Below are 15175 nucleotides of genomic sequence, written 5' to 3' on the forward strand. Positions count from 1 at the left end.
AAACAGTAGTTTATATGGTGGTGATGGTGAGCAACTTACCATTGACTTGCCAAATGTTCACCATTTTCTCCATGGCAGCAGCCAAGTACTTCCCACTGACACTCCAGGACACTGGAGCTAAGTTTGGATCACCTGGTGACCCCAGATTATTCATACACTCCTCCGAAGTATCATCTCTGAAGACAGACACAGAAGGCCATAAACATCACCTTCCAGACACAGGCCTAATTAGGAGAAAGAGAGGAACTCACGCTTTGTTAAAGACACATGTCTGCTGCAGGGTGTACTGGTTTTTGGTCACGCTCCAAACGCGGACCGTCCCATCATTCCCGCTTGTAGCCAGAAATCCCTTTTTACTACACCACCCACATGTGATCACCTACAAGAGACCAAATGACTCAGCCATCCATCAAAAACCATCCAGTGCGGTTAAAAGCAGCAAACAGCGCTGTGGGAATCATACCCTGCTCTGGTGGGCCTCGAGTCTGAAAGTGGACCACTTCCGCAGGTCTCCTGCCACGTCGGCGAAGGTCTGTGGGCGGCTCTGATTGTCTCGGTCGTGAGCCGCCAGTGTGCGCACCAGCTGCTGCGCGGCCCATTGGCGGTGCTGCGACGAGAGTCGAGACGAGAGGCAGCACGCCGCCAGCGCATTTGCCAGCTCCAATGGGCCTACAGCAAGGGGGGTACAGGAGAGGTGGGCATAGAGAGGCGACATTAGCCCTGTGACGACCGAGCAGAACAAAGCCAGGCCGCGAGCGAGAGAAACAAACACACGTGCACACAGACGGAGACACACACACACACACACACACACACAATGAGAAAAAAAAGTGAGAAATTAAAATGGTGGTGATTGGTGGCAAAGGCTGTGGTTTTCGAGCTGCAACACAACAAAGCTTCATCTAACAAACCCTCTGCTGCAAAAACAAACAAATAAAGCATCAGATTTACAAGATTTAACCAAACAAAACAAAAAACTAAAAAAATGACTGGGAAAAAACTCAAATAAATAAATAATGTGGTGGCAGTCTCAAGCGGCTAGCAAGACGTTAACTAACCTCTCTTTTCCAGTTCAGCCTTGTCATAGCCGTGTCGAAGCCTGGCACCTTTATCAGCAAGCAGGGCAACTAGTGCCTGGGTCACCACAAAATTGGGTGATGTCACAAGCTTGTTCTCTTCTGCCACTCCCCTCAGGAAACTGGGCAGAAACTTCCTCTGGATTGGATCATCTACTGTGGTCAGATTCATCCCGGTGGCAGCTGATATCAGATTCTAGAGGAAAAGAGAGGCAGGATGAGACCAAAGATTTACAGTTTTTCGTCATCTCTTTGTTTAATAGATATTCATGAGAAGATCTGGCTACCTGTGTGCACAGCTGGACCAGGAGTTTGGCAGCGCTGGGGCTGTTTGATGCCAGACAGCCGACGGCGGTACTGAGGTATGCTAAACAAGAGATGGGTTTGGTAGGCTTACTAGCCCCTCGTGGGCGTTCAGAGGATCCGGGACCTAATGCAAGGCCTGTGGACAGTCCAGCTCTACCTGCTGCAGCCAAACACATCAGACGCACCAGAGTCCTAATGTCTGTCAAGCCCAGAGACTCCAATCCTGCTGCTAAACTGCAACTAGATCCACTGAAGAGCAGAAATATGAGTTTAGACATGTATGTATTGATTGATTAACATATGAACCACGATTCTATTTTCTACCATAAAATAATAATGTGATATTGTCGGAACAAATAAGGCGGCAGTCAACTGCAAGAGCAGTGCAGAACCCGGACAGTTTAGAGAGGTCAACGGGAAGCATTGAGAATGAAGCTTAGTTGGCCACAACAGTTTCTATATCAACATCTTAACAATATCCTCGTTTCCACCGCAGGAACTTTCCCCAGAAACTAGGGACTTTGGAAGTTCCAGGTAAAAATGTCTCCCTCAGAAAGTCCCTGCTTGCGAGGTAGTACTTTTCAGGAAAGTTCAGGAACTTTCGGGGGTTGGACTTGGGCACTGAAAATTGGTTGAGTTCATGCCGCACTTTGATTGGGTGATTTCATCCACCATTTTTTTTAAATCTGTTGCATTGCGTGCAGTAAGAGTTCTTTGCTATTCGAATCAACAATGGAGTTACGACCGATGAACGACGAGGTTCAGGCTTTATTAAGCTTAAATTCAGAGGATGAAATCCAGCTGGAACTGTAAAGTAGCACGCAGTCCTACGTAACCGGACTAATTTGCCTAATCTTCATGGTACTTTAGACCTCAAAGGAAATGCAAACAGGAACAGGTCTGGGGGAAAAATTGTTTCAGTACACCTGGAGTTTTTATTGCGATCTTGGCACCTCTTATGTGTACAGGTGCTTTTTACACATTCAATGTGGAAACGAACAATACCTGCTTGTAAGAGCGAATGAACATATCATGTATCTGAGGCTAAATTTATGAATGCAAATTAAAGCAGCCACATCAACACTTACCTAACTGACAACAAGGACAGTGCTCTCATGACCATTGTTCTGGCCAACAGGACTTGTGCAGCTGCAGTGACTCTTTTCAGAGCCACTAGGCGATCAGCAGACGTTTGGAGACCTGATGCCTGCTCCCCCAAAGACAACCGACCTGATGAACTTTTATCCACTGAGCTCTGGCAACCTATAGACAGAGCATGTTTTACTTAGTCAAATCCATAGAGATACACATAAATACAAACATCTTAGACAATATCTGTAAAATGATAGGCATTTTTACACCATTAATCAATGAGATGCATTTAAGTCACTAAATTGCATTGGTGTTATTATTGTACCTATCTGCAAGAGAGTCTCCTCCATGCTGTTGGTGGCAGTGACCATGGCAACAGAGGCTCCGAGAGGGTCGGTGTCGGGAAAATGGACAGCCTCAGGAACAGGTCTGCGCTCACTAAGACCCAGCGGAGCAGAGAGCAAATCGAACTCCTCCTCGCCCGTCAGACGCTCTGCATCGTCTACATCCAACATGTCCCAGTCCTCTGCAGGACAAAACCACATGTACTTAGACACATTTACCCTGACACATATCAAAAGTAGTGGTTGTTAATAATTCTAGCAAATTTCTTTTTGTTTTTTTCTGGGTATGGTTTTGCTTGTAGACACTTTTAATACCTTCATACACGCAGTCTTGCTTTCCCAACAGGTCTGGGGCTTGACCTTTATACCTGAAAAACCGAGATCAGTGAAATACGTCAGATTCTTGTGAATTCGGCTATGATAACGCATGCCTGAAAACACACTGCTCACCTCTCAGGCAGTGGTCCTTTGATCTTGCTCTTCATGTTGAGGTATTTCTCTCTGCAGCTGCCACAGAGCAGGTAATAGGGATTCCCGCTTCCACACTCCCCTCCGAACCAGCCGTCAACATAGGATCCATTGCTGCGGTAACCCTGGCGATTGGCACTGCGACCGCAGCCCGGGTGGCTCTTCTTCATGTGCTGATTGAAGCTGGAAACGCTGACCCCACACAACTCACACACGACCACCTCATCGCGGTCCTCCGACTCGCACACATGCTAACACACAAGCAAAATGAAACAAAACTGTGGTCAGATGGAAGAGTAAGTTGTGCAACAAACATTTGAAATGAAATGTAAGCCAGTAGAACATGGATCAGGGCTGAAGCATCCCATTATGCATCTGCTGCTTTCATACTGTGCCAGTAAAGCATGCACCAGTGTTAGTGAGTGTGCGAAAGCTGCTGTGCCTCAGCAGAAGTTTGTCTGTGTCCAATATGAGAGCGTGAGTGAGCAAACTCTATGCGAGTACATTATGTGCATCTCAGAACAAATGTGTTGGGGTGTGTTTGTGTACAGCCGTGCAGGGGTTAAAGGTGAGTAGTAAAGCAGCGGCAGCCCCAGGCTGCTGTCACACACACCCATGTTGGCCAGTCCAGTACCTCCGGGATCCACATTCCCAGAATGTCGGAGTCGGATGCCAGCTCCTGGGTGAACATGGCCTCCATGGCTTCCTGATCCAATTCCAGCTCCAGCTCTTCATCCAGATTGAAGTCGTACAGCGCCCCAAGAGGCCCAGACTCCTGTTGCAGTCCAGAGCCTTCTCGACGGGCTTGAGTTCGATGTGCCTGAACTGAGCGGTACAGTCCAGCTACACAACAAAACACAATATTAGTGTTGAAACAACGGTTACAACTTAATGTTGTCAAATTGTATTATACATACAACCACATATACAAATGCATCCATTTTCCAAACCGCTTGTCCTCGGTACGGTCAAGGTTATACAGATTATTCATACATTCAAGAAATTAACACTTATTTTGTTCAGCAAGGATGCATTAAACTGAGCAAAAGTTAAAGTAAAGACATTTACATTGCTACAAAATATTCAAATTTCAAATAAATGCTGTTTTTTTTTTTTTTACTTTCTACTCATCAAATAATCTTAAAAATGTATACATATTCAACAAAAATATTAAGCAGCGCAACTGTTTTCAACAACTGTTGTTAATAATAAGAAATGTTTCGTGAGCACCAAATCGTCTGAAGGATCATGTGACACTGAAGACCGGAGTAATGGCGCGATGGTCCTCAATGCAGAACATGAAATCCAGGGGGAGGAGTTGGATCCAGATCCAACTCCTCCCACCTTACATGTACCTAAACCTACCCATCTCCACCCCTTAATCCCTAAACCCACCCCTAAACCTACCAATCTCCACCCCTTATATCTGGATCCAACTCCGCCCCCTGGATCTCGTGTACTGCATTGAGGTGCTCACTGGTAATGGCTGCTGAAAATCAGCTGTACCATCACAGAAATAAATTACATTTTAAAATATATCAAAACTAAAATATATAAAAATTGCAGCCTTTGTTTGTGTCCCTTCTTTCAAAAACATTTAGAAAATCTTACCAACACCAGACTTTTGAACAGCAGTATATATACACAAGTCCTTTCAGGGTCAGTTAAACCAGCCACATTACACAGGGCTTCATTGAGACTGATTAGACAAATAGTTGAAAACATGTATATTTGCAGATCCATAGAGTGTACCTGCACGAGCTAGTAAGGTGCGTGCAGCAAGGTCAAAGCGGTGTTTCCTGCTGGCTGCAGAGCGTCCTCTGGGAGTGGGGCCTGCAGAGGCAGAAGCCGAATCTTGATCAAGACCTTCAGGACTGTAGGAACAGAGAGGTCACAGTGTTCATGTTGTATTGCAAAACATTATTTTGGCCATTTATCATTCTAAGTACACTGTACCTAACAATATTTTTTGTTATTACATTGTAATAAATAAAAAATATTGGGGGTCTTTAATTACTATGTAATAAAAAAAATTATTGGAGGTACACTGTACCTAACAATATTTTTTGTTATTACATTGTAATAAATAAAAAATATTGGGGGTCTTTAATTACTATGTAATAAAAAAAATTATTGGAGGTTAGTAATTAAAACTTAGTAATTAAAGACACCCAATAAGTAAATGTCATGTCATTCATTCTGTAGGTATTGTACCTGTCACTGAATCCCTCCTCCATCTCTGCAGCGTCAGCATTGGGGATGTCTCCCGGTGAGCGCAGGTAACCCCTCTCTGTGCTCTTACCCCCTCCAGCTGCCCCAGAGCAGGGGTCCGAAGCCTCCTCAGAGTCTGCAGTGCCCGGATGGTCGATCATCCACATTGCAAGTACAGTGATGTTTTGAGCATCTGCCTCAGCACGTGCACCTACAGACCAATACAGAACATACTCTGAACGTCTGATATGATATATGAAGAAATTCTGAATCAGACATAACATATCTATGAGAGTATCTATAAGTATTTGTCTACCTGTTGCTTCCAAAGCTTTCATGATCTGTCTGAGTGAGAATCCCATTTCCAGCAGTGGAACCGCGATGGCAGGAGGAGGTGGAGATGTGGAGAGACGACTGCTGGGGTCTGATAATGCTTGGAGTGAATAAACATTTTCAGAATACATTTTTTTTTTTATATATTTTCAGCATAATTTGAAAAGTTTCCTAGTATTTTTATTTTTTTTATGTTTTTTGAAAGAAGTTACTTATGCACATTGCACACTAAGGCTGCATTTATCTCTCTTTTTTTAATCTTACCCGAAACTTTTGAATGGTTGTGTATCGCAACTTCCACAAAAATATTAAGCAGCAAAATATGTTTGCCTCCTGTTCGTTGTGAAAACGAACCTATGCCGGTCACATAACACCATACACGCGCCAAATTAGCCGGCAACTTTTCTCGGTTTACAGATATGAAAAGACATGCACAAGCATTAGTGACAATTTCCTGCGAAAACCATCCTGACAGGTCTAAAATATAAACACTTATAACAGGCTTACCATAGTGAATCAGGGTAAGACAAAAACATGTTTTGGAAGAAGGATTGATGATATCTTGAACAAAATAGTATTACATAGCTGTAATTATGTGAAATATTATTACAACTTTGACTGTATTTTTGATTAAATGAATGCAGCCTTGGTAAGCATAAGAGACTTCTTTCACAAAACCTTTCAAAAAACCAAATCCAAATTTTATAGTGTCATATTTTCATATTTTAGATGTGTTTTCAGACATTTGGACCCCATTTTATTAATTAAGAGAAACATATTGTGAGTGTGTGTATTTGTACCTGTCCTAGTGTTGGTCCTGGCAGGCTGGGACTCTGGTGATGTGAGGCTCTGTCTCCGGCCGTGCTCATCCGATGGCGAGGTGGGCAGCGATGAGACGGGAGGGGTCTGAGCTCTACGTGCCGGCAACAGGGTGGTTGTCGGGTAGCTGGAGAACATCTGCCTGCTCAGATATACACATGCAGATCAGTTATGACACACAGGTTGAAAGATTCAATGTTCACACACTCTAAAAAAAAGACATCCGTTGGGTGTGTACCTGAGCAGGCTGAGGGGCATCACTCCAGGTGACTCAGAAGGTGGTGCAGTCTCGGCATCTGTAACAGGTGTGGTTGCTGTGGTAACGGGTGTGGTTGCTGTGGTGGTGTCCTCCAGTGAGGAGCTCATGAAGGAGGTGCTGCTGGAAGCTGAGGGGGAGGTGGTGACCGGAGTCTGAAACTGTTGCTCTCCCTCTAACTCCTCACACTCTGTGTCCACTAAAAACAAACACACACACACATTCAAATACTTTATGAAGAGAAGTGTGTGTCCTGGGAAAGAGAGTGCAATCTGTGATCTAAAGATGAGTGTAAAATAAAGGGGTTTTGCTACAATTTTGCTGTTTTATAGGAAAAAAAGACGAAACTAACAATTCTCTACCCATTAGACTAAGAATAATGATCAATAACGTTCTAATTCATAGTACTTACATTTCACTCGCATATGAGAGTGACTTGAGGATTTGAAAACAAAGTCCACTAACGGCCTATGGAGTATAATTTCGGAGGCAGCAGAATGCGGAAAATTAGGTATACCTGGGCCTTAACTTCCTTTAAATTATGTGACTTTACAATAATACAAGAATCGTTGTTTGTGCCCATCATGTGTGCATTATGTAGAAATTTCTTAAGCAACAAATAAGCATATTAGAATGATCACACAATCATGTGACACTGAAGACTAGAGTTATGATGTTGAAAATTCAGCTTTGACATCAAATTTCATTTAAATTAAATTAAAATAGAAAAAAAATTTTTATTGTAATAATATTTCACAATATTATCATTTAAAAGCAGCGTTGGTGAACATAAGATTTCAAACTTTTGAAAAGTAGGGTTATTCGAAAACTTTTGAAAAGTAGTTAATATATGTGGTTTACGTATATCAGATATGTTTTACGTTTTCTGATGTACCTGGTTTGGAACTCTGGCCTTCCTGTTCTTCAAGCAGGCTATTGACCACTAGTTTGTAGATCATAGTCTGCGCCCGCTCCAGGTCTGCCAGCCCAAGCGCCCTTTTGATGGGTGACCTCATAACTGCCCGCTTCACCATGTGTCGCATCAGAAACTGCAGAGCTGATCGCAGCTCTGCCTCCTCCTGACACACGCTGACCCCAGGGCTTGCACAATCCGCATTATGGCCGCTATCAGGCGTCACTTTGGGGATCAGCAGCAGTTCGGCGTATTTACTACAGCTAAGTAGTACACTCAGGGTCTTCATCGCTCCCAGATACAAATACGAGAGCTGTACCGCATGCACCTCCATCTGTGCAGCCGCCTCCTGTGAGCTTCCCCGTGTCACCACCATCTCCTGCAGTCTGCGGCGTCCCTCCGCTGGAGTCTGCTGTGTGGCGTCCTGTGTGTAGGCAGCCAACTCGCTCTCAGAGCGAGAGTTGGGCGGTGCGCGAGCTCGAACCTCGTCTAAGCTGTGAGACACACGCAGGTCTCCCGTCCCTTCTTTTGGTTTGGTGCGCGTCTCGTTCTCCCGTTCTTCCTGGGGTTCGTGCCGGTGTCTCCGTTCATGCCGCCGGTTAGAGACGGATTTGGAGCTGTCGTCCTGCAGGCTGGCAAGGGTGGTGAGGTCCAGAAGCAGAGCCGCAGTGAGTCCGCGGAAACGAGAAACGTCAAAGGGAAGTGGCTCTATCGGCTCCAAGTTGTACAACGGCGTGTCACTGGGCGACCAAAAAGTGGGGAAGCTTCAATAAAAAAAGAGTGACAAACCAAACAGAGAGAGAAAAAGAGACAGAGAGAGAGAGTGAGGGAGCAGGGAGGAGGGCCAGGGAACATGCAACATTATGGAACTAATTCAAAGGAAAAAGTCAAAGAAATGATTAGGGAGGACGAAGAGTGGAAAAAGAGTCTAGGGATGTGCGAGACTAGTCGACTAAACAATATTGCTGAAACTTACTTGACGACAACAGATCTTATAACAATATCCTAACAAATAGAATACCCTTAAATAATGTATAGTTGCCAGTACAAGTCAAGCTTTTCTTGCAATTTTGCCACCTCTCATTTGAAGAGGTACTTTTCATACACGCTTAAGCACGGACGTGCAAGCGGTGGCTGTGGTAACGAACAACGATACTTTGACGTGCTGATTTATGTTAACTAATATTGATTTAAGGAATTCGTTTTTTTTTATTCTGTTTGTTCTTATTGGTCCTGCAAAGCCTATTGATTCAGTTGATCTTAATAAATATGTCTACAATTGGCTAACGTTGATTAAGTGAATGCTTAAAAGGTTAGTTCACCCAAAAATTCTGTCATTAATTCCTCACCCTCATGTCGCTCCAAACCCCTATTAACATTGATCAGCGAACATATCAGAAGCTCAACCTAACCTGCTTGACGCGTAAGAACAAACCTCAAAGCTCAAATGTGCTACGTAACACATGAGAAAGAACCTTATTGATTCTCGCACATCAAGCAAACATGCTTGAGCTTCCGTTTACCACAACTGATGCGTGCGCTGATGAATGTTTATATTTGAAAAAGCCTAAATTAAATCTGTTAGTCATATAAAGCGATCGTGTCTCTTCGGAAAATATGGACTAAACCTATTACTAAATTCATACTATTAATTCTACTAAAACTCAATTCATATGGTTTGGTTTTACGATCTCTTTATGAACTTTTTTAGGGGCCAAAGTGTCAGTTGTGTAGCCATCAACGGAGGAACAGAAAGCTCTCAGATTTCATCAAATATATCTTCATTTGTGTTCCGAAGATGAACAAAAGTCTTATAGGTTTGAAATGACAGAATTTTCATTTTCGAATGAACTATCCCTTTAAATTTAATGTACAAAGATCAAAATGCACAGCACATGTATGATTTTTCAACTGCATTGAGTATGGGATTTGACTGTTCATTCGTAAAGTAAGTAGGCTATTTTAAATGGATCGCTAATACAGGCTTCTGGGTGTTTGTTAGACTAGTAGGTTACAAAATGTCCATTTAATCGTTCATGAAATTAGTTGTGGCGCACATCCCTTAAAGAAACCAAGAGAGCCCCAGATACAGTACTGTGCAAAAGTCTTAGGCATGTTAATATATGAGATCAGATCATACCGGCTGTTGTCTGACTCCTTGTGCACAAATCTCACTGGATTATTACAATTAATGGCAAAAAGAATGTTTGGAAATGTAAACTGATATTTCCTACTGACACACTACAGCAAAAGATATAAATAACTGGGGGGGGGGGGGGGGGGGATATTAACATGCCTAAGACTTTTGCACAGTACTGTAGAAAGAAAGAAAGGTTGGAGTCTAGACCTCTGGGGAGCAGGAACAAGGTAAAAGCCTCAATATAATTTTTAGAGATCAATAAACCATGTAAACAGATAGCCATCTCTCACCTGATGGTAATCTCCGCCTCATCCCACTGCACCTTAGCTGACGTGCTCCCCTCCTTCACCACACCCAGCAGAGTGGCGTGTCTCCCCGTCTGCTTGTGCACACACCGTCCCCCCATCCTCAACCCACCATCTACTCCCCCTATCACAGCTAACACCGGCCACACCTGGTGGCACAGCGTCCACAGGTGCGCCTCCGACAGCTCTGCTGCAGTGTGCCGTCCACTTCTTCCTCTCTCCTCCTCTCGCTCCTCCTCCTTCTCATCCTGCTCCTCTCGGCTCTGTGCCGAGCGGCTCTTGCGCAGTCTGGTGGCCCCTGCTGGAGGAGCTCCTTCTCGCAGACAGCCCCTGATCTGCTGGAGGCGTTGGAGGATGCTATGGTTGATGGTTTGGGTCCAGTGCTCCGAGCGGTGTAAGATCCGGACCAGCTGAGTAGTGGCTTCAGCGAGGACAGTTGCTACAGGGCTACAGATCGGGTCGCCAGGTAACAGGTCACGTGGTGTGCCCCTCATCTGCATGTCACAGATTTTTACCTGCAGGGTAGGGGACCAGTTAAAACAATACAGAAAAGTGTAGAAATTTGCCAACCAGTCTACATTTTCATTGTTGTCACTGTTATGGTAGTGCTACATCACTTTCTACAGCACCACAGCAAAATAAATCAATCATATTTTAGTTCTGAATGTGACTTTGCAGTCTGAACTGAATATAAGATAAAGACAGTGTAGTACAAAATAATGGCAAGAAAACTTTTCAATTAAGCTTTGCAGGCAAAATCAAACATCCAATGTGAAGTGTTTTGATTTAAAATGACTCAAATTTATCAGAGTTAATATCATTATTTAAAAGTAATAAATATATTTTTGTTAATTAAAATAAAACAGAAGTATTACATGAAAAACTTCAAATGAAAATTAGAAATGTTGCCTAGGCAACTAAATGAAATAAGTTGAAGCACTAAAATTATTACCTGGAAATAAACAAGAACTAAAAGGTCACTAAAAATGAACCAAAAGGAAATCTGAAAATATAATATATATGTATATATAATTTGTTTCATTCCAAATCTAATAAAAAAGTTTTTTTATACTTTACATCACGAATATCATTTCTCTAAGGTGAAGAAATTGAAGCTTAGACAATAATTATAATGTAGTCTGAACAGTTGAAAATGGTGTCTATCAGTGTCATTTAAAGATTCAGATTGTTTTATTTAGTGCCATGTCAGCATTCAAGGCTATTTTCATGGCAAAATTTCAATTACAAAAATACAAATCTCATATAAATACATTAAAACCAAACAAACAGCAAGTCATATTATACAAGATTTTCTAAATTAACATATGATAAGAAATCCAAAACCTTTTCAGGCATAATGTGTCATTAAAAAAAAAAAAAAATCAACATCAGCATCTCTGCATCCTACCTTCTCCCCTGGGTTGCTGCTGTAGAACATGACACAAGGGTAGAGCTCTGTAGCGTCGACATCTTCAAAGGCCAGTTTGGGTTCCTGCCACATAAAGCCACATGGTTTAGCAAATAAATATGATAAAAGAGTTAAATAATGAGTGTTATAGCTCAGCTATTGACAAGTTGGTAAAATGGTTAAATATTTGTCTTCATGAGTGGGCTGCACCGCACCTCTCCATTCTTGCCAAAGGACACAGTCCTCGCCTCCATGTCCAGCACACAGGTGATGTAGTCTCCCTGTGTGTAGCTGGACAGCGTGAGGGTCTGTTCTCCATTATGGTAAAGGTTGCCACTGTATGCGCGGTAGAGCCACATGTCTGCTGTTGTGCGGTGGTTAAAATCATGAACGGGCCAGCGTGAAACACCCACGCACGTTCCCTCGTTTCCCCGATTCTCCTTCACGATATAGAACTGGATAAAAAAAAAAAAAGGGTACATATACTTACATAGCCTGACAGAATGTACATATTATGCTATCAGCTTGCATGGATGTGTGTGTGTGTGTGTGTGTGTGTGTGTGTGTGGTGTATACATAGACTTCTGTTCAAAAGTTTGGGGTAGTTAAATAAAAAAATAAAAAAATGAAATTAATACTTTTATTCTGCAAGCACACATTAAAATGATCAAAAGTGACAGTGAAGACATTTATAATGTTACAAACGATTTCTATTTCAAATAAATGCTGCTCTTTTGAACTTTCTAATCATTAAAGAATCCTGAAAAAAAGTATCACCGTTTCCACAAAAATATTAAGAAGCACAATTGTCAACTGTGATGATAATAATAAGAAATGTTTCTTGATTCTTGAGCATCAAATCAGCATATTAGAATGATTTTTGAAGGATCATGTGACACTGAAGACTGGCGTAATGATGCTGAAAATTCAGCTTTCCATAACAGGAATTAATTACCATTTAAAATACACAAAAATAGAAAACAGTTATTTAAAAATCTTACAGATTTGGAGATTTTCTTGTTATCTTTCATATTTCTAAAATAAAGATATAGTTAAAAATAAAATCTTAACCCCAAACTTTCAAACAGTACTGTAAAAGAAAGTGTGTAGAACCTTCCACTGGTAACAGCCAGAGGAAATGCCAGTGGAGGCCAGGCCGTAACCTTTGCCCCCACTGCCATGTGTCAGTCCCTGTCCGCTTTCCACCACACAGCACTGAGCCTTCTCAGGGTCAAAGGTCACTTCCTGGATAGGCAAATTTTCTTCTTCCTCCTCTGTTTCACCCTAAAACAACCAGAAAGGCAATTTGATGGCATCTCAGAAAGGTTAATGTTGAGTATGTGTACATTTTGAAGCAACAAAACCTTGACAAAAACACTTGACTGACTTTATCTCCCTTACCTGTAGTTTGAGTTCTTGCTCTCTTTCTTTTAGCTGGATGGCATGTTTTGCTTGAGCAACAGGTGCCTCCCACATACAGTCCGAGAGCAGCGAGAACAACCTCTCCACCACCTACCACACAAAGTCAAATTAATTTAATTTAGCTCTGCTACACATATTAAAATGTGCTACACACATTTTATATATATATAAAAAACACAATTCTGTCTCTGTGGAGTCAGACCTGGGTCATCTGATGGTCCTCCACACTGCTCTCACAGGCAGGAAGTACAGCTTCCAGAACATGAAGGGCTAACAGCCGTGTCCTTAAATTACCAACCAGTGGAATGCCTGAAAAACACACAAATTCAACTAATTTAACAACTAACACATAAACAAGATGATGTTGATGATGATCGAAGACGAAGATGATGAACGGGACACTGCTGTATTACCTGAACAGCATTTCTGAGCAGCAATGTTGAGAAGGACTTCAGTCCATTTAGGAGATGCCATCTTGGACTGGATCGCTTTGGAAGAGACGACGCGCCGTAGAAACACCAAGAAGTCTCCAAGGTGCAGCTCTGCGGTGTGTGTCTTGCGTAACAATGCTACACCAAAATAAAAGCAATATATAAAACCATAACATCAATTGACTTAGTGAGCATGTGGTTGTTTGGAGCTCTTAAGTGTCCTACCTCGAAAATCTTTCTTCTGAGCATCTGCACAGTCGTCAGTCTTCTCCTGCAGTTCTGTACTTGCACTGAGTGTGCTTCCAGCAGCCTGAGCCAGCAGAGTCTTCAGCTGACTACACAAAAGATCCAACAGGGACTGGACCACCTTAGGACTCAACCTGTCCGCATATGTCCTGATGAAAAGATAGGGGAAAGCAACATTTTGAATGCTGTGAGATTCTGGCACTTTTGTTTACATACCAGGTCTGAAGTTCCCTAAAGAACATTTAAATCATACAGCATTGAAGGTTCAGATTGACTTTGAAAAACCAGGTGAGTGAGTGAACTGTTTTGTACCCGGTGCTGATGGCTAGTATCTGTAGCAATCTGGTGCTGGCCACTTTGAGGGCAGTGCTGAGCTGAGAGCCTGCAGGCTTGTGCAGGAGTTGCAATGTCTGTCCAAGCAGGGTTTCCGTTCCACAAAGCTGTGAGAGAACGTCCAAAAGGCCACTGGAGATGGCTAATGATACATCGACAGGCTGGTATCGCACACTTAAAGCGAAGACTGTCACCAAAAGCAGCCTCTGCTGGGCCTCTGGAAACACACACAGCATTGTGAATATATGTTCAGTATAATAAAATATGCCACATACAATTACTATAGTGTATACATTACCTATGTGGTGCTTGTTAGCTTGCAGGGCTCTCTCTAATGTGACTGACAGCTGCTGATATATCTTATGCACAGCTGTCTGAATGTCCATCTGTAAACTTTTCTTGGCTGCTCTGACTCCATCCTATAAGGAAAGACAAAGAACATGCAGATAATAGCATAAATGATAACATACCTTTTTTAGCATGAGAGGTCATTTCAGTTCTTCCATGCCCAGTTTATAGGACAAAATGTGTTAAAGCAAGAAGACCGAACTGCTCAAATCCATTCTGATCTTCTCTTTTTTTTCTCAATAAGGCCTTATGCTTACATACCCCAGTCTAAATTAGCTCATATTAAGCCAGCATGACCTACAAAGAAGCTCAACTATGTTCAGAAACTCAATCCGTTGCTTGTTATTCACTGATGATGGCCATAAATACATTTTGAACGGTATGCCATACATTCAAAAAATATTTTACCAGTACCTGTAAATCTGAAACAAGTCAAAGTTTAGATCCATGTCACAGTTACCTGGTAATGGTGTAGTTGGACATTCTCCCCCTTTGGCCCCCCATTACACACGGCACCCAGGCCGAAACATCCCGACAGGAACTGCAGTCTGACTGATGTTAGCAGAGAGGCAGAGTGAAAACTGAGGCTTGTGCGTCCAGCTCCACCTCCAGAGCCTGCTTGACTGCTTTTCTCCTCCATCCCAGAAATCAACACCACAATCTGATGAAGGGCCTCCAGACGCAACTATAGAATAAAAGCATAAGATGTGTAGGTGGAAGGCAT

General features: G+C 42.6%; 1 protein-coding gene across 8 annotated transcripts in view; it reads right to left on the reverse strand.

Moving 5' to 3' along the window:
* Positions 1-15175, reverse strand: part of herc1 (HECT and RLD domain containing E3 ubiquitin protein ligase family member 1) — a 48604-nt gene that overhangs the window by 15474 nt on the left and 17955 nt on the right. For 3 of the 8 annotated variants that reach the window (XM_084405498.1, XM_084405497.1, XM_084405496.1), the window contains exons 27-53: positions 14912-15136; positions 14402-14522; positions 14083-14320; positions 13750-13919; positions 13507-13662; positions 13296-13402; positions 13073-13183; positions 12785-12955; positions 11887-12126; positions 11672-11755; positions 10249-10778; positions 7801-8582; positions 6888-7104; positions 6631-6791; positions 5814-5930; positions 5501-5708; positions 5039-5160; positions 3900-4129; positions 3269-3537; positions 3134-3186; positions 2800-3000; positions 2471-2645; positions 1364-1631; positions 1059-1272; positions 464-669; positions 252-379; positions 40-176 (exon numbers count right to left, since the gene is read on the reverse strand). In XM_084405498.1, coding sequence (XP_084261624.1) covers positions 40-176; positions 252-379; positions 464-669; positions 1059-1272; positions 1364-1631; positions 2471-2645; positions 2800-3000; positions 3134-3186; positions 3269-3537; positions 3900-4129; positions 5039-5160; positions 5501-5708; positions 5814-5930; positions 6631-6791; positions 6888-7104; positions 7801-8582; positions 10249-10778; positions 11672-11755; positions 11887-12126; positions 12785-12955; positions 13073-13183; positions 13296-13402; positions 13507-13662; positions 13750-13919; positions 14083-14320; positions 14402-14522; positions 14912-15136 — 5641 coding nt within the window. Of the gene's footprint in view, positions 1-39; positions 177-251; positions 380-463; positions 721-1058; positions 1273-1363; positions 1632-2470; positions 2646-2799; positions 3001-3133; positions 3187-3268; positions 3538-3899; positions 4130-5038; positions 5161-5500; positions 5709-5813; positions 5931-6630; positions 6792-6887; positions 7105-7800; positions 8583-10248; positions 10779-11671; positions 11756-11886; positions 12127-12784; positions 12956-13072; positions 13184-13295; positions 13403-13506; positions 13663-13749; positions 13920-14082; positions 14321-14401; positions 14523-14911; positions 15137-15175 lie in introns of all 8 variants that reach the window. The other 5 variants (XM_084405494.1, XM_084405493.1, XM_084405492.1 and 2 more) reach the window with 3 other exon arrangements.

The sequence above is a fragment of the Rutilus rutilus genome, assembly GCF_951802725.1.
Source record: "Rutilus rutilus genome assembly, chromosome: 3".
Classification (NCBI taxonomy): Eukaryota; Metazoa; Chordata; class Actinopteri; order Cypriniformes; family Leuciscidae; genus Rutilus; species Rutilus rutilus.